The 18,713-nt window shown below is 38.0% G+C and overlaps 1 protein-coding gene across 1 annotated transcript; it reads right to left on the bottom strand.

The window, feature by feature from the left end:
* Positions 1 to 12,857: 12,857 nt before the first annotated feature.
* LOC135152789 (protein FAR1-RELATED SEQUENCE 5-like) lies at positions 12,858 to 14,000 on the bottom strand. Its single transcript, XM_064093893.1, has 2 exons — positions 13,289 to 14,000; positions 12,858 to 13,189 (listed from the first exon to the last, which is right to left on the bottom strand). Exons 1-2 carry the CDS (start codon positions 13,998 to 14,000, stop codon positions 12,858 to 12,860), a joined length of 1,044 nt encoding a protein of 347 aa, XP_063949963.1.
* Positions 14,001 to 18,713: the final 4,713 nt, after the last annotated feature.

The raw sequence follows: 18,713 nt of genomic DNA, 5'->3' as shown, positions 1-18,713 counted from the left end.
ATAAGACAAAGGATTAAACATAAATTGTAAATTGCAAAAAGTTTCTGGTATTTCATTAAACATTCACCAGAATTCAAAAGATTACAATAGATTACAAAAGGATGTTCTTATTGAACATATATTACAAATCCCTAATGAATCTAAAGATCAACTTCTCCTTCTTCGATATCAGAAGTGTGAAGGATAGGAGTTGACGGTTCTTCCCTGGTTGGCACTTCAGATGTAGTGGATTCACCACGCTTCTTTCATTCCTTTGCCAGAGCCAGTTGATGTAGCACATCCAAATCCACAGGGTCTTCGCGGAAGTCTGATGGCTGAGATTTTGTAACATTTTTCATCCTTCCAAAGTACTGAGCAACATTCTTTCGAGTGCAGTAAGCAAGAATCACATCATCAGCATCAGACTTAGCTTTAGAAGCGAAGCCCTTGGTTCTTAAAAGAGTGGAGGCAAGAGCAAGTTGTTTAGCTGGATACTTTGGCAAGGCTTCTTCGTTGAGATAGACAGTGCTGAAGATCTCCTTGTGAACGAACTTAACACAGTACGGATTCCTGACAACCTGAGGACTGTTGAATACAACACATTCCAGCAGTTTGTCACGAAGGAGTTCGTTCAGGTTGGAGCTGCGCTTTACCTTGTTCCGAAGCACCCAGAGCTCATATACAGAGAATGATTTCAGAGATTCGATAGATAGTCTGAAAGAACCATTCCTCTGGGTATAGACAATTAGCTCCCATTCTTCTAACAGATTGTTGACTACCACAGTCAAATAATTCAATTCCAAAGCAAAGGCATGCATAAAGACATCCTCGTCAGGGTTTACCTCTCGAAGATCATAGATCAGAGATAAGAACTTCTTGTCGTTGAAAGGTTCCCTTTGAGGTCCATTGAATATCCTCTTTGCAATGTCCCAGCTTTTTCCGACTTTCCTTTTAATATCAAGATTCTTCTGCTTGCACGCAGCATCATAGATTTTCTGTTTCTCGATCTTGATTTGCTCTTCTGTGATCAACTTGTCCTCTAGAAGTTTTTGGAAATCTCGAAGCTTACGCTTCCTAGCTTCATTTTCAGCTTTGAACTTCCGGACATTCTCCTCATGCTCTAGGTCAACAGGTTCTTCATCCTGAAACAAATAACCCTCATCAAATTTACCTTCTTCTGCTTGACGATAGGTAGCATCGAAGATGTCATCATCATCATCCATATCATTTGGATAGTCATCATAACTATCAGAGTTGAAGACATTATCGGATTGATGTAACGGTTCTTTGCCTTTAGATTTATCAGATTCTTTGTCAGGGGCAGATCCAGAAGTGGTATTTGCCTTGTTGCTTTGATTCGAGCTATTGCCTCTATCATCCCTGTCACTTTTGTCTTCTCTATTCTCCCCCTTAGTTGAGGGATCCTCTCCGGAGGGTTGATCATCAGACTTGTTGGAGTTCCTGAGGAGTTGATCTAGTTTGCTGTCGATGGTCTCAAATTTAGACATGTAAAGCTCATGATTGGATCTCATCTCAACAGCCAACTCATGGATCTCCTCTTTAAGCTCATCCCTGTAAGAACTGGATGGCCTTCCATCAGCTTTCTCTGCTAGGGTCACCAACTGTTCACCCTTCAACTTCTCATTCTCAGCTATCATTCTGGCAAGCTCAGCTCTAAGCTTTGCCATTTGTTCCTCAAACAGAGCAGGGTCAGTGTGTGCACTCACCTCACGTACACTCAAAGCTGTTTCACTAGCCTCACGTGCATGTGTATCGCTCGGTGTTTGCCTTACATCACTCTGTTCATTCACTCTTCCTGCTGTACCTGTATATACTACCAATGTCCCCTGAGATGGGTTCAAAGGTAGTGGAGGAACAAACTGTCCTCCGGACGCCTGTGAGGGCAGATTAACTTGCACGCTGCCAAGTTCCGCCTGATCAGAAAAGAAAGTGTGATCAACAAAGTTTTTATATATAATACATTGATTTTGAAAATCTGTGCACTCAGTAAACATAGTAACCTGTGTATCTGTTTGGGCTTGCACTAGCGTGAGTGCTAGCGCAGTGCTTGACTCTGTACAAGTTACCGCGGCCGGACGGTCAATTTCAATGGCCTCATCCTGTAGATAGAATGGGTCCAGAGATTGTTTTTCTGCCATTTCAAAATCTGAGCCTTGTTGGGAAGGCAAAGATGAGGCTACAGTCGTCTCCATGGCTTCCACCCATTGCTTCTTGGAGGGAAACAGAGCTGTGGGTGTCATTAAACTACTCGTACTCCGTTTCCTTGCAACTTTACGAACAGGTTGCATTGAAGTGTTGGTTGATGTGTTTGGAGAAACGAGAGTTTGTTGAAGTGAATCATCAGCTAGGTTATGAACCTGTGTGTTGTCAGGTTCATTGCTGGTAGGCTGGAAAACAAAATCAAGGTCACAAACAAGATCACAACCAAAATCTGACGTATCAACATTAAAATTAGATGAGAAGTTAGAAAGTACCTGAGCTACCTGTAGGTCTTGACGGAATGACTGCAGCTCCTGGTTGATAGGAGAGTCAGAGTGAAGGGGTTGTGAGGTAGATTGTGTTTGTGGTATGATTTGGGATTGTGTTTGGTATGGGAGAGGTTCAGATGAAGATGGTTGGTTCTCGAAGAGATCATAGTCCAAATTTTGATCTTCAAATGAATGGATAGGTTGTTGTTGTTGATGGATAGAGGAGTGATATGATGATTGGTTGGATGAATGGTGTGAAGATTGTGCTTCTTGAGACTGTTGAGGTGAATGCTGCTGATGTTGTTGGTGTAGAAGTTGTTGTTGATGGTGTTGTGCAGGTTGTTGAATCTGCAGGGGTTGAGGTTCTTGTGGTTGCTGTTGCTGTTGCTGTTGTTGTTGTTGTTGTTGCTGAGGTTGAGGTGGAGGAGCCACTTGAAGTTGATACGGCTGTAGTGGAGTGTTGAACATCTGTAGCATGTGAGGAGTGGTGATTAGTGGGACAGCTGCAAATTTGTTCTTATTGTCCAACTGAGTCATCAACTTGGAACAGGCACGAGGAACTGGTGCCACAGGAGAGTTGGAGTAATGTTCCTTCTCAGCGTCAGTCAACTTATAATTCAGAAACAACATAATAAACCTTGGATAAAAGCAAGAGACTTTGGCATTCTGCTCAACAGATCTGTTACTCAGTGGTCCCAACTTGGTAAGAATGGATTGAAGTATAAGCTTACCAAAGTTGATCGGACGATTAAAAGCAATGCAGAATCCAATCTTCTGAAGCAAGGAAGTAATAACATTGAAGTTCTTGCGAGTGGTAGGAGCAAACACTCTAGCCAAAGTGTCGAAGAAAAGGTCCCACTCGGGCTTCAGATTGCCTTTCAACATCCTAGGCAAGTTTATTTCACCCTGATATAATATCTTTTGAAAGAATTGGGTGATCTCATCTTCAGTAGGGAGTTCAGCAAAATTCTCCCTCGGGAACCCCAGTATCCTATTCACATCGTCAGAGTTGATATGAATGGTACGTCCTCCATGTATATCTCCAGAAACCCGATAATTATCCAATAAAGTAGTGTGCAGGGCTGTCGAGTAGAAGTCCTGAATTGGTTGTATCTGGAGTTCTGAATGAGCTGTAATAGCAGTGCTGACGAGCGACTGACTATTCAGAAAACGGACCCACGGTCTAAAACGAGCCAGACTTGCTTCCAGGTCGAAGAATCCATTCAGATTAGTCTCCTCAATAACAAAGGGACCGGCCATTTTTAAAATTAAAAATTGAATTAAGTGAGAATTTTTCAAATAAAATAATAATTTTCAAATTTCTCACAAATTTCAATTAATAATTAAATATCAATTAATTAATTAATAATTCGATTTAAATGTGTAAAATCGAATTAAAATTTAATTAATCCTTAAAATGGCTTTACAAGGTTCCAAACACTGCCTTAAACTCCAATTAATCCAAACAATCCCCAAATTGGCTTTAAAAACCCTAACTGGCGAAATCAAGAACTAGGGTTTGAAATCAAACGAACTAAAAACACCACAATTCGATCTGTACTGATAGTCCACAGCCCAATGATCACAGAACCGGTAGAAACACGCTTAAACTCGGTCAAAATCGTCTTGACTCGGTCGAGTCGGTTGAACTCGGTGAAAAGGGTTTCGGTTTTTCAAAAATTCGGCAGCAATTCGTGATGATTCCTTGATTAAACAAAGTAACCAGCAAGCTTTTGGCTTGAAATAAACGAAATCAGCAAGTTTTATCGCAAAAACTTGAAAAAGAATCGAGCAAGAACAATGGCAGTAGCGTTTGAGTGAGGGAGATGAAGTGAGAAAACGGTATGGCATTCAAATGATAAGTCATATGGGATTAGAGTAATCGGTATGACTTTCTAAGGAAAAGTCATACCGAGATTGCCAATACGACTTTCCAGGGTTGTGCGGTATGACATTTCTCAGCAATGTCATTCCGAGAAAGCTAGGCGAGATGATGGTATTCGGTATGACTTTCTTTTGGAAAGTCATACCGCATCATGAAGAGTATGAAGGAAGCTAGGCGGTATGACAAAAAAAAACAAAGTCATACCGAAATTTCAAAACAGATTTAATAAAACAAAATATACATATTATGATTTTTGATTATTTAAAAACAATTAAACCTTTTGCACATTTAATCAAAAATCTAATACACATAATATATTATATATTACACATATATTTTGTAAAATTTAACTTCAATTAAATATAAATACTTATGAATTTAACTTTAATTCATTAAAATGAATTAACTTAAAATCAAATATTTATGATTAATTAATTTTGAAAAATACAAAATAAATACATATAATTATCTAAATGCATAGAGAATGTTACAGGGGAGTATGCAGCACTTAGAAAATTATAGAGACAGATATGAACATGCATAATTACTCATAAAATTATCAAATAATTTACAAACAATTATATAAAATCTAATAAAATAGATATAATTACACAGAAAATTCACAAAAATATATAATAATATATAAAATACATATAAAATATATACAAAGAGAATCATGGCATATTTAACATCCCTAGTTCACAAACCAACTTAGAGAAAGTGGATTCATCAAGTGGTTTCATGAAGATGTCTGCAATCTGATCAGCTGTGGGTACGAAATGTAACACCACAGTACCATTCATGACATGTTCTCGAATGAAATGATACCTGATATCTATGTGCTTGGTTCTGGAGTGTTGCACTGGATTGTTGGAAATAGCTATGGCACTGGTGTTGTCACAAAATATTGGAATTTTGTCGACAGAGATACCATAATCATATAATTGATTCCTGATCCAGAGAATCTGAGCACAGCAACTGCCAGCAGCTATGTACTCAACTTCAGCAGTAGAAGTGGACACTGAGTGTTGCTTCTTGCTGTACCAGGAAACCAACCGACGTCCTAGAAATTGACAGCTTCCAGACGTACTCTTTCTATCAATCCTGCAACCTGCATAATCAGAATCTGTATAGCCGGTTAAGTCAAAACCAGTATTCTTAGGGTACCAAATACCTAAACCAGGTGTACCCTTAAGATATCTAAAGATTCTTTTGACGGCTATAAGATGTGATTCTTTAGGATCAGCTTGAAACCTAGCACACAAACATGTTGCAAACATAATATCTGGTCTACTAGCAGTGAGATAGAGTAATGAGCCAATCATACCTCGATAGCTTGAGATATCAACTTTCTTACCAGTTTTATCCTGGTCAAGCTTAGTGGCAGTGGCCATGGGTGTCTTTGCCGGTGAACAGTCTTCTAGATTGTACTTTCTTAGAAGATCTCTGACATACTTTGATTGGAAAATAAAGATTCCATCTTCCTTTTGGCTTACTTGAAGACCAAGAGAGTAGGATAGCTCACCCATCATACTCATTTCATAATTACTCTGCATTAACTTAGCAAATCTTTTGCACAAGTTATCGTTAGTAGAACCAAATATAATATCATCAACATATATTTGAACAAATATCATATTATTATCATGCAATTTGTAAAAGAGAGTTTTGTCTATGACACCTCTAGTAAATTTATTATCAATTAAAAATTCAGAGAGGGTGTCATACCATGTCCTTGGTGACTGCTTGAGCCCATAGATAGCTTTGAATAGGAAGTACACAAAATCAGCAAATTCTGGATTTTCAAAGCCAGGGGGCTGTTCCAGATATACTTCTTCTTCCAGCTTTCCATTCAGAAATGCACTTTTCACATCCATCTGATAAACTTTGAAGTTGGAGTGTGCAGCAAATGCAAGGAATATTCTGATGGCTTCAAGACGAGCAACTGGAGCATAGGTTTCATCATAATCAATTCCTTCTTCCCGAGAATAACCTTTTGCAACCAGTCTGGATTTGTTTCTCACAACAATGCCATCACCATCTAACTTGTTACGGAAGACCCATCAAGCTCCAATTGTAGACTTCCCTTTTGGTCTTGGAACCAGGGCCCAGACTTCTTGTCTCTCAAATTGATTGAGTTCTTCTTGCATGGCAAGAACCCAATCAGGATCAGCAAGTGCTTCATCTATTTTCTTTGGTTCTAGTTGAGATAGAAATCCAGAAAATAAACATTCGTTAGACGTAGCACTTCTAGTCCTTACACCAATATTAGGATCACCAATAATCAGATCAAAGGGATGATCTCTGCTCCAAATCCTTTCTCTTGGAAGTTGTGTCCTTGATGATTCAGCAGTATTATCATTAGGCTGATGTGTATGACTAGTTGATCCACCAGCCCCCCCTGAGCTGTTGCCAGGATGACTTGATGATCCACCACTAGCATCAGTGGAATCTCCAGCATTATTGCCATTTCCTCCACCATTTCCTGGATCATTATCATTGTTGTCATCACCTGTTGCAACCTCAGGTGGAACATCATCATCTGAATCAGAATCTGGATAGTTGTCAAACTTCAGAGATTCAGATGGATCAGCAGATTGTAAACTTGGGAGTTTAGTGTCATCAAATGTAACATTGACACTAACTTTCACTGACAGAGTATCAATTACAAAAACTCTATAAGCATTATTAATATAACCAACAAAAATTCCTTCAGATGCTTTTGGCTCAAACTTGTTCAAGTTCTCTTCTCCATCCTTGAGAACATAACACTTGGCTCCAAAGACATGAAGATGTTTGACATAAGGTTTCTTGTTGTCATACAGATGAAATGGAGTTTTCATATGATCCTTATTGATCAAAGTTCTATTCTGGGTATAGCAGGCAGTAGACACAGCTTTAATTAGTGTACGATTCTTTCTTTCGACGACTCCATTCTGCTGAGGAGTCCTTGGTGCTGAATACTGCCTTCTAATTCCCTTTTCAGAGTAAAAGTTGATTAGAGTTTGATTCTTGAATTCCGTGCCATTGTCTGATCTTACAGCTTTCACTGGCACACCTTTATCCAATTCAACTAACTTTATATGATCAATCACTGTCATCGGGGTTTCATCCTTAGAAGCTAGGAAGTAAACCCAAGTAAATTTCGAGAAGTCATCCACAATGACTAAGGCATATCTTCCTCCATCAATTGATGCAACATTCACGGGGCCAAACAAATCCATATGCAGTAAGTGAAGTGGATTCGTAATGGTATTGATGGTCTTGCCTTTGTGAGATTTTCCTTTCTGACAAGCTTCACAGAGATCATCAGTTGAGAATTCCAGGGAAGGCAAACCTCTCACAAGATCTCTCTTGACTAGAGAGTTCATGGTTTTGAAGTTGAGGTGTGAGAGCTTCTTATGCCATAACCAACTATCTTCAGCAGACGCTTTGGCGTAGAAACAGTGAACTTCGTTTCCTGGTCCTGAAGACAAATCAGCAACGAATATATTGCCTTTCCTTATGCCACATAGTGAAGGACGCTTATCCTTGATATGTTTAATGATACATATCTCCTTTTCAAAATGAACATAATATCCTTTGTCACAAAATTGACTGACACTCAGGGGATTATGTTGAAGTCCTTCAACTATTGCAATATCTTCTCTTCCAATTTTGTACTTGCCATATCCCACAGTACGACCTTTGCTATTCTCAGCAAAACTGACTGTTGGGCCAGCTCCTTCTCTTATGTCTTCCAGCAGGGATCTATTGCCAGTCATGTGCATTGACGCTCCACTGTCAAGCACCCAGGTAACTCGTACAATTCCACTGGCACCCTGCAAAAGACAACTTGATTAAACCTTCTTTGGGACCCACACTTGATTGGGTCCAGCAAACTTAAAGAATTGATTTCTATCAGGTAATACAACAGAGCCTCTTGGACTGATACTTGGTTCTGATTTGACTGAACTTACTTCCTTAACAACAGCCTTATAAACCTTGGTTTTAGGCTTTGGAACATAAGTCTCCTTCCTAACACGAGGAGGACTAGCAGTCTTTGATCTAGCATGCTTATTGTTTGTGTGTTGTCTAGGAGATGTGTTTTCATTTTTAGCATGCAAATTTCTAAAATAAGCAGACATCATATTGAAAGCACAAGTCATGCAATTATCAACACCACAACATTTATGACATGCATCAAAAACGAGAACAACAGGAATATCAGTCACAGAAGTAGGAACATCAATAGATTCTACTCTAACCTTGTTAACAGATTTAAAGTTCTCAGTAGAATGACATCTATTGTTCTTGTTCTTACTATTCACAAAATTATTAGGCTTGTTGAATTTAGTTCTCTCAGAGTTGACACCTAAACCAGCTTTAGGCAACCTAACATTGCCTTTCACTTTGATTGGTTTCAGTGATGTCAGGATCTCATCTCTCTTATCATTACTCTCTTTCAATTTAAGGTCTTCCTGTTTAAGTTCATATTTAATGACAACAGGAGTTTCTAACAGAGGTTCAGCTTCTGAGGATTTGAACAGGGGTTGAGGGGAATCTTTCAAAACAAAAGGAATTCCTCTATCCTCAGCACTCTTCTTAAAAGGAGTAATGTTACTAGCCTTACCTACAGATTTGTTATAGTCAAAACCTATTCCAACAGTTCTCTTGATCTCTTGTTTATCATTAAGTTCTTTGACTATAGTGGAGGCATCCTTAAAGGCTTTACATTTCAATTTCTCTTCGTCCAGCTGAAGTCCTAAAGCAATCTCACCTTTCTCTTGAACACTGACTTTAGCAACTTGTAATCCTAAATCCATTGTCAGTTGTTCAATTTTAGGTTTTAATACGTTCATCTCATTCATTTTATAAGCATGAATATCTAAGACTAGTGTATCAATTTTAAGATTGGCAGCTTTCAACTTCTTAATAACATAATCTACCTGAAAGTTTCCAGCAGGAGGTGGTGAAGATGATCCAGCATTAGCCATAAGAGCAACATTCCCTAGCTGCTCCTCTTCATCACTATCTGTATCATCCCAGCTTTTCCCTTCTGCCAGATAAGACTTGCTTTTGAAACTTTGATTTCCAGAAGTACCCTGATGCTTTCTCACTAGTGCATCATACTTCTGCTTCAGCTCGTCGTAGGAATCTTTTCTCTTTCCTTGAACTTTGGGTTGTTTGCATTCAGTTGCAAAGTGTCCTGGTTCACCACAGTTAAAGCATTTGAACTTTTTTCGATCCACCATCCCAGTCTTGTATCCTCCTTTGCTCGTAGAAGATGAATAACCTCCTTTTTGAAACCTGTTGACAGTAGGTTTGTACTTGTAGGAGGGGTTCTTTCTGAATCTCATGTTTCCAAACTTCTTGGCAAACAGTGATAGAGATTGATCTTCTAATTGTTCTAACTCTTCCATTGTATAGAACTCTTCGTCACCACTGGAAGAAGCAGTCTGACCCATCTCAGGTACAACAAATTCCTGAGTGGTTTTAGAAGGAACAACAACATCCTTCTTCTCTTCCGGTACAGATGACTCAACAACTAGAGCTCTCGAATGGTTCAGTGTTTTACCCCAGCCATATCTCTGTTTACTTTGAACTTGTTCAAGTTCATAAGTTTTCAACACTCCGTAGAGTCTCTCCAGAGATATCTCATTCAGATCTCTGCTTTCTCTGATGGCAGTGATTCTGTGTTCCAGATGTTCAGGAAGTGTTAAGAGAAATTTCATGTTGACCTCTTTCTTGTCGTAGTATTTCCCATTTAAATTTAGATTATTAATCAGATTATTAAGTCTGATAAACACTTCTGAAATCCCTTCTCCAGGATTGGAACCAAACTGTTCATACTGAGCCATCAGTATCTCTTTCTTGTTTTCTCTGACTTCATCTGAGCCTTCATTGATAATCTCTAACGTATCCCAGATTTGCTTGGCGTTCGTACAATTAACAACAACATTGTACATTTATGGATCTAGAGATTCTACCAAAATTAGTTGAAGAGCGTCATCTAAGTTCATCTGTTCACCCTCTTCATCTGTGTACTCATGAAGTTCTTTCGGAATAGTCTGATGAGGTATTAACACACCATCTTCTTCGTGTGCTAATATGACTTTCATCGGAATAGAAACACCCTTGTTTAATATCCCGATATATTTTCTGTTGGCGGTGCGGAGGAATAATAACATGTGCCTCTTCCATAGGCTAAAGTGTTCCTTGCTGAACGGTGGGATTTTGATGCTACTAATCTTTTGTGTACTTATGTTTAAGGATTTGAAGTGAATAGTGTTTGGATGAGATTTGGATTTTTGAAAGAAAAATATTTTGAATCAGAATTAATTTTTGGAATAAAATTAATTCGAATAAAAATATTTGGACGTTAAAGAGTGTGTATAGGATCTCATACGGAAAAATGGTATCAACCGCTCTGATGCCAATTGTTAGGTCCTGAAACGATTGTAGAAGGGGGGGGGTTGAATACAATCGTCACTAAAAATCGCGGCGGAATAATCTGATTTGAAATAAACTTGTTAATCAGATTTTAATTAATTAATATAACAATGTTTTAAGTCGTTATATAATTAATAAGGTTCGTTTTAATGTCCACTAAAGTTCGTAGAATAAATTCGACAGGATGTATTCTAGATTAGTGATTAAAACAACCGAGTGATCAAAGCACAAAAAACTGTGGATATAACAATTGCAAGTTACAAACAACTTGAAAGCTTTTACAATGCTTGAACACTTGGAAATGAAGAAGTGAAGCCATATATATAGGCAAATCACTTGGATCTAGGTATGACAAAGAAAGGAATGACTTTCTAGCTTAGAAATGACATTACAAAGCAAAGCCATGCCAAACACTAAGAAGGAATGACATTAAAACACAAAGTCATGCTAAACCAAGGGAAGGAATGACTTTTTAATGGAAAGCCGTACTGAAAAACTCAGTATGACTTAATCAAACATGGCTATCAAGGTCATTCGGTATGACATGAACAACAAAAGCCATACGGTTCACTTCGGTATGACTTTTCTAAGTCATAACCATGCAAGACATACACACAAATCAGAAAGCCTGATAAAGGGACACGGTATGACATTTTAATGTCATACCAGATGAAGTCTGTTGAAAGCAAACGGTATGACTTATCAAGAGAAAGTCATACCGAATGATATAATCACTCAAACAGCCTTAATATGTCTTTTTCAAGTCAATTCTGAGAATGTCATTTAGCAGGGCACGGTATGACATTATTATATAATGTCATACCGAGCTATTTGATGCATAAAAACAGTTTTAATAATTAAATAAATATTAGATAATTACCCATTTAATTATATTAATTATATAAATTCATAAATTAAATTAATTCGAAGGTGAATCAATTTAATAAATAAATTATACAACCAATTTAATTATTTTGATTAGTGAGATAATTAAATAAATACTTATAAAATTGTATATCTTCATCAGCAGAGACTTCAGGCTAGATTAAACTTTGTAGATCTTTGTCTTGATCGAACGACCACTTGTAGTTGATGCAGAACACTTAATCTGAGTACCTGACACACAAATGTACTGTCTGGTTCATCTGTATCTAGATGAATTAAATATTCTTTATCAAATAAACATTTGAAACGAGGCTTGTTCGTCGAGTCTATGTCTTCGTAGATCTTCTTCATAAGTAACAATAGTATGGAATCTTCTGAATAAATAAAGTATTAAAACTTTATACCTTCTGGACTTCTGGACGTGCTACAAAAGATTATTTGTACACTGAGGCTTGAACATATTAATGAACTTCTTCCAGTGGTGTGCAGCAGCGTCCTGAAATTCTTCAGACATATAATTTCAATAAATCACTTGACGTTCTTCGTACGGATTCCTTCATCAGTACTTGCTATTTCCCTTGCTTTCTTATCAGAGTTGAGTTGGTACCTCTTTAATTACAAATAGGCTAAACATATGCCTTTCAACATATCCATCTCGGCAAAAAGCATCTTTACTTCCTCTTCGTGCTCGTTAGTAGCGTGCTCATTGGTAGCTTCTTCTTCACCGAAACAGAATTTAGTAGCCATGGAGATTGAGATTTAGATTGAGAGATGGAATTGGAGATTGGAGATGGAAATGGAGATTGGAGATGGAGATGGTCAGAGCAGTCGATTTCCCAGACGAAGCGTCGACTCTCGATGATTGACCACGCTATATTATATAGCGTAAGAGACTACGTTATATTATGTAGCGTAGGTAAATAATTAAAAACAGAGCAATTTGCACTGTTTTTACGCTATATATAGCGTAAAGCGTAAAAACAGAGCATTTTATTCTGTTACAATGAAAAGGAGAGCAAAAAAACCAAATGCAAACAAAATTAAAATCATACAAAAAAACCAAATGCAAACAAAATAAACAAGCAATAATATCAACTAAAATCATACAAAATTAAAATCATACAAAATTGCACCACAAAAATTACATTTTCGACCTTTTTTCGCTTTGTCGTGCTCTATGCCACTTTTCACCCATTTTTTTTATGTCCTTTGGTTTGAGATAATATAGGATTTCTCAAATCATTAAAATTTTCGTCATCATCATCATCCCCGACCTCATGTGCATCATCTTCTTCCTCACACGCACGTTTTTTCCCACTCTCATTCGAAAAACTTTCAATAAAATTCGATTCTTTTTCAATCACACTCATGAGATAATTGTATCTCGCTATTGGACAACTTCCGCGAGCTGCTAAATCTTGGAATGCTTTGCATAAAGTATTGTATCGGGCGTGTTGTGACTGAAGAAAATTACCAATCTTAGGACGTTTGTGTTGTAAGGCTCCCACTCTTTCATTGCCTTCAATTGTCCATTTCAAAGTGATGCACTACTTAGGAATCTCTGACCATTGCATCTTATACAAGTATCGAATAATATGACAACAAAATATTCCCGAACTTTCAAATTTTCGACAAACAAAAGTTATGGTGCCATTCTCGGTGACGATCAAAACATAGTATTTTCTATACTCCTCTTGGACCGTTGTTTTGTATGCCTCGTAATGCTTGTAAATTGCATTGCTCTCTTTCCATATCACGACATAAGCTCCACTTTCTTTGAGTTCGTGTTGAAAATGTCTAAACATTTCTTTCGTGTAAGTAGATGCCGCATGACTCTCCCCAGATGATGATGTTATTTTGGACCTTTCCTTGTTCTTTGTTTGATAATCAGCCTCTCTTTTACGTAAATATTGTTTCTCCAACGCTTTACTTGAATTCTCTATAAACTCTTTCAAACCGGTACTAGCATTGACAAATTCATCGAAGAAAGAATTCATTGACTCACTTTTGGAGCTAGTGGTCATCCCGGTTGTGAAGTGAAGTTTAGTGTAGACACTGACCCACTTGTGTCGAACGGAGAACATATCTTGTAACCAAGAATGGTTCATCAAATCGTATTTTTCAACTAATTCCTCCCACCAATCTTTGAATTGTGCAACCGTTAGTGACTTGTAGATGCAAGAGTTGAAATCTTCTTTGAAGTATTCATGATTTGCATATAAATGCGACAATTTTTCACCAAATTTTGTGTTAGGCAAAACTTCGGCAATGGCGTTTCCGATAGCAATGTCTTGATCGGTGATTATAGTTTGTGGAGCCACGTTCCCCATAGCCTCCAACCAACTCTTAAACACCCATAAGTAAGATTCTTTGGTCTCATCCCTTATCAGGGCAAATCCGAACAAAATCGACTAATAATGGTGATTTACCCTTGTAAATGGCACGAACGACATGCAAAACCTATTAGTACGATACGTGGAGTCAAAAACAACAACATCTCCGAAATTTTTGTAGGCATTGACTGATCTCGGGTCAACCCACAGCATGGCCCGCACACGATTTTCCTCGTCCACGTCAACTTTATAGAAAAATTCACCTTGACTATTACGTTTCAATTCTCGAAGTAATGCCAAACCCTCTAAAGCATCACTCGAATCAGACACATAATGTCGAATATCACGCAATACATTCTTTTAGGCCGAATAAAATCACTATATTATTGTATATATAGTGAACACAATCAAGACAAAACACACGAATAAGAGAATAAATTAACTAAACTCTTATTCACACAAAACACAGTAGCTTACAAATACTCTCTTAGTGATTTATATCTTATCACTAAGAGCTGCTGGGTTACAAGAATAATATACTCGATTTCCAACTCTTCTAGAGTAAACCCTAAGCTGTGTTTATATACACAGTTACATGATATCTACTGATTGACTTAATAATAATCTGCTTCCTAAAATAATCTAATCAGTAGCTATCATCTGCTGTTCTGATCTGCACAATCTTCCTTGATCTTTATCTTCCTTGTTTGTCCAGATCTTCTCTTAGAAATCAGGCGCCTGCAATCTCTGGTCATCGCTAAACTCTGATCTAGCTGGCAGTCGTCAAACTCTGATTCCTGGCTAAACTCTGATCTTCATTTCTGCACACTAAAGAAGTTAGATACCTGTGACATCATCAAATATGTAACAATCTCCCCCAACTTGTACATTAGACAGAATGAACAAGTTACAATATATATACTGATGATGTCAAAAATGACTAAGGACAAATGCATGAATAATTAATTCACAGAACTAATTACAACTTACAGAACCAACAGTTACTACTTATCCAATCAGCCTATATCCATAGCTTTCCTTGACAAATTGAGTGATCAGATCTTCTTCAATTTGCTTCAGAGTCTGTATCATCTGGGCTTTAACTGTACTGAGTTCTTCAGTGTCTTCCCCAGTCTGGTATATAGCTGATCTCAAGGCATTTGCCCTGCTTCTCCTCATTGCTTCTCCTAGTTGGATCACCCTTGGTCTATCTACATCATTGTTGTACCGCAAGATTCTGGTTCCAGCTAATGTCTCCATGACTGAGCTGTTTTTCTGCATTTCAATCTCAGAACCATCATCTTGAGATATCTTGGGAAAGTACTCTTCATCTGGACTTATTCCATAGAATCTTCTCTTTTCAACAATAGTCCTTTTCATCAGATCAGACCATCTCTGGGTTACTTCATTCTTTACCTTAAGCATATAGTAAATATGCTCAAGTTCCCTTAGAGATTTCAGCAATAAATCAGCTTCTGAAATTCTGTATACTCTGCAAGTGTTGAGAAAGATTGCCATCTTCTCTTTGTCACCTGTACCATCATGAGTATCCATCAGAATTTGTGCTGATTCTATCTTATCAAGATCCTTCTGGGTGACAACTTCTCCAACTTTATTAGTCAGAGGATATGGATCTCTGAAGGTAGTTGCTGAGCTTGTTTCTAATTTCTCTTTCTAGTGACCCAATCCAGTTGTGTCATAGGCTTCCTTGCCTCTGGTTCCTTGAAGTCTAAGTCTGGTTAACATTGAACTTTCTTGATACAGACTAGTTTCAAGACTTCTAAACAAGCTTTTCTTCTTGTTCTGATCTTGTGATTTATCAGAACTTGATTTCAGCCATGAAGCTTTTCTCTCCACAGATTCTGACTAATCAGACTTTGCCTTTTCATTTTGAACCTTAACTTGAGCAATGTCAGAGGTTAAGTTCAGATCAGATGATAATTGAGCAATCATTCCTGATGCATTCTTCTTTCTGGTTAGCCCAATTTCTTCTTCTTCATCATCATTTCCAGACACATCAGTCACAACTTTGATGTCTTTGCTCATTTGAATCAGTCTCTCAGAAGGAACATCTGATGCAATTTTGATGATTGAAGTCTTCTTTGATACAGGAACACCATCAATTGGTTGTTTTCCCTTGTCCTTGGAATCTATTTCAGACTTTGCTTGAGCTCTGGTTCTGGGTCTGTTGATATCAGAGTAATTTATCTCCCCAATCACTATCCCTTTTTCTTTTGGTCTTGATTGTTTCTGTGAGGGATCAGTGATTTGCTTCTGCTTATCAGACTTTGATTTGCTGATCTTCATCTTCTCAGCTGCTAACCTTTCTTCTTCAAGTCTGATAGCTTCAATATCTAACCCTGGATTCTCCCTTTCAAAGATTTTTCTGGCAACAGCTTCATCTATTGCTTGAAGAAATGGGGACTTGTAGAACAGGGTAGTTTCTTTTCCTCTGAACTTCAGAGTTTGACAAAATTTCTGAGAATCTGGATCTCTAGCTTCAATCAATTTATCTGATTCAGAAATCAGATTTTCTCCTTGCTGTTCAACTGCTGGCATCACAAAGTCAATCACAGTCAGTTCCTTTGAAATTGACTTTGAATTTCTGACTGCTTCAGACAGACTTTGACTTTGGACTAGAGAAACAACAATCATTTCCAGAGATTGCTTTGTTTCCCTGAGTCTATCAGAGTTTCCAACCTCATTACTCTTTTGATTATTGCCAGATTTCTCTTTATCTTTAATCTGCAATATAATCTGCTCTCCATAGTTTTCATCTCCAACTCCCTTTCCATCTTTATCATCATCTAGCTTTTTCTTTTGTAGTGGCTGGTCAGATGAACATTTGTCCTTTGAAATTTTCTCCCCCTTTTCGACATCAGCAGAGGTAAGAAACTGAACCAGCTGAGCTACAGAGGAGCTCAATTCTGCCAGAGTAGACTGCATGGATTTCTGAGTGACTTCTATATTAGTAATTCTGGCTTCCAGAGAAGGAGTAGCATCCCTACACATACTCTGATTGGTATTGAACTTGACAAATCTGAACTTTAGTAGTTAGGGTTAAAAATGGGGCGGGTTCGGGGCGGGGACTTCATTTCCCAGCCCCGCCCCACATAATTTTTTCCTGCCCCATCCCCGCCCCATTCCCCGCGGGGATTTATTTTTAATCCCCATCCCCGCCCCACCGGGGACTTAATATAATTTCGCCCCGCCCTGCCCCGCTTCTATAATATTACACCTTTAAATAATTATTTTAAAATTAATTAATTTTTTCTTCAGAATTTAATAAAAATATAGGAGACATGTATATTAAAAGCAAAAAACTAATTATAATAGAAATCAAAGAGACATGTTATACATTGTAAAATTATAGTTTTGTGTATTAAAAATAATAATATTAAATATAATAAATATTTTATATTAAATATAATATATATATATTATTAAATATAATAAAAATATTATATTAAATATAATTATTTATTTATATTAAATATATGTGGGGCGGGGCGGGGAATCCCCGCGGGGATTCAACAAATACCATACTTGCCCCATATTTTGGCGGGGCAGAAAATCATTCCCCGTCACTGCCCCATTCCCCATATTAGCGGGGCGGATCTGCCCCATTCGGGGCGGGTTAGGGCGGGTTCCCCATTTTCCCCACCCCATTTTTAACCCTATTAGTAGTGGAAGGCTCAGAGTTTGTAGGAGGTTCTGTAGACTGAGGAGAGGCAAGCTTTGGAGCTGGGACTAGAATTGGAATAGAGGTTACTTCCTCAGCCTCATCATCATCAACAGCTGATACACTTAAAGTTTGAGAAGGCAAGGCTTCTGTAGCTGTGTCAGAGTGTGCAGCACAAGATATCTCCTGAACAGGAGCTGCAATATGGTCTTGAATCAGAGAATCTTGATTCATATGTGAAGGAGATCTTGCTGGACTTAGAACATGAGTGGCTGCCTGAAAATTATCTGACAAGTGAATGTCAGCTGCAGTTGTGGTTTCATCAAGAGGGACTGCAGAGAGAGGTTCCACCAATACAGGATTAGCAATATGTGGTTGATCAGAGAAGGGAACCAAGGCTTGGAGATTTTCTACTGTTTGACATTGAGGTTCAAGAGTCAAATCAGTTATGGTAGTTTCCTTGACTTTCTTTCTAGGTTGTTTAACCGATGGTGGAGATGGAGGAGGTGAAGTGTCTTCATCATCTGAATCAGAGATATGTTGAAGAAACTTCCTCTTCCTTTTGGGTTGAGGAGATGGTGAAGGTTGAGGTGAGGTCTTAGAAGATCTAAGAATCCTCTTAGGAGAGGGAAGGGCAGATTTTCCAACTGGCACTTGTTGGGAAGGACCTGAGCTTGGTGCATCCTTTGTCTGAGCAGTGGAGGTTTGAGGTTGATTCTCATCAGAGAATAAAGGGTTATATTTATCTGGCAGTGCCAGCTTCAATTTGTCCTGCACTGTTATAGGAATGGAAAATACAGGAAGGGCCAACTTTTTGCTATCCTTTTTAATAAAATTAGTAAAAGCACGTTTGGTGAGTTTAAAAGGAAGCTTAGTGTCAGTCTCAGGTAATGGTTCATCAGGGAAACAATAAGAGAATATTAATTGACAGAATCTTGCATGGTATATGACATTCCTATTCTCTGTTCTTCTCTCACCATTCAGTCTCAACAGTGGTGTAGCAATATCAAATTTGAGATTATGGACAA

The sequence above is a fragment of the Daucus carota genome, chromosome 5 (assembly GCF_001625215.2).
Source record: "Daucus carota subsp. sativus chromosome 5, DH1 v3.0, whole genome shotgun sequence".
NCBI lineage: Eukaryota > Viridiplantae > Streptophyta > Magnoliopsida > Apiales > Apiaceae > Daucus > Daucus carota.
Note: the sequence above shows the minus strand (reverse complement) of the source record. Positions and strands in the feature narration are given on the sequence as shown.

What these genes read in the sequence shown, in the direction of transcription:
- LOC135152789 (XM_064093893.1), bottom strand. Translation starts at nt 14,000, where the DNA reads ATGGGGAACGTGGCTCCACAAACTATAATCACCGATCAAGACATTGCT. An exon ending in TGTTTGTCGAAAATTTGAAA is followed by an intron (nt 13,190 to 13,288) that starts GTTCGGGAATAT and finishes GGACAATTGAAG; the next exon opens with GCAATGAAAGAGTGGGAGCC.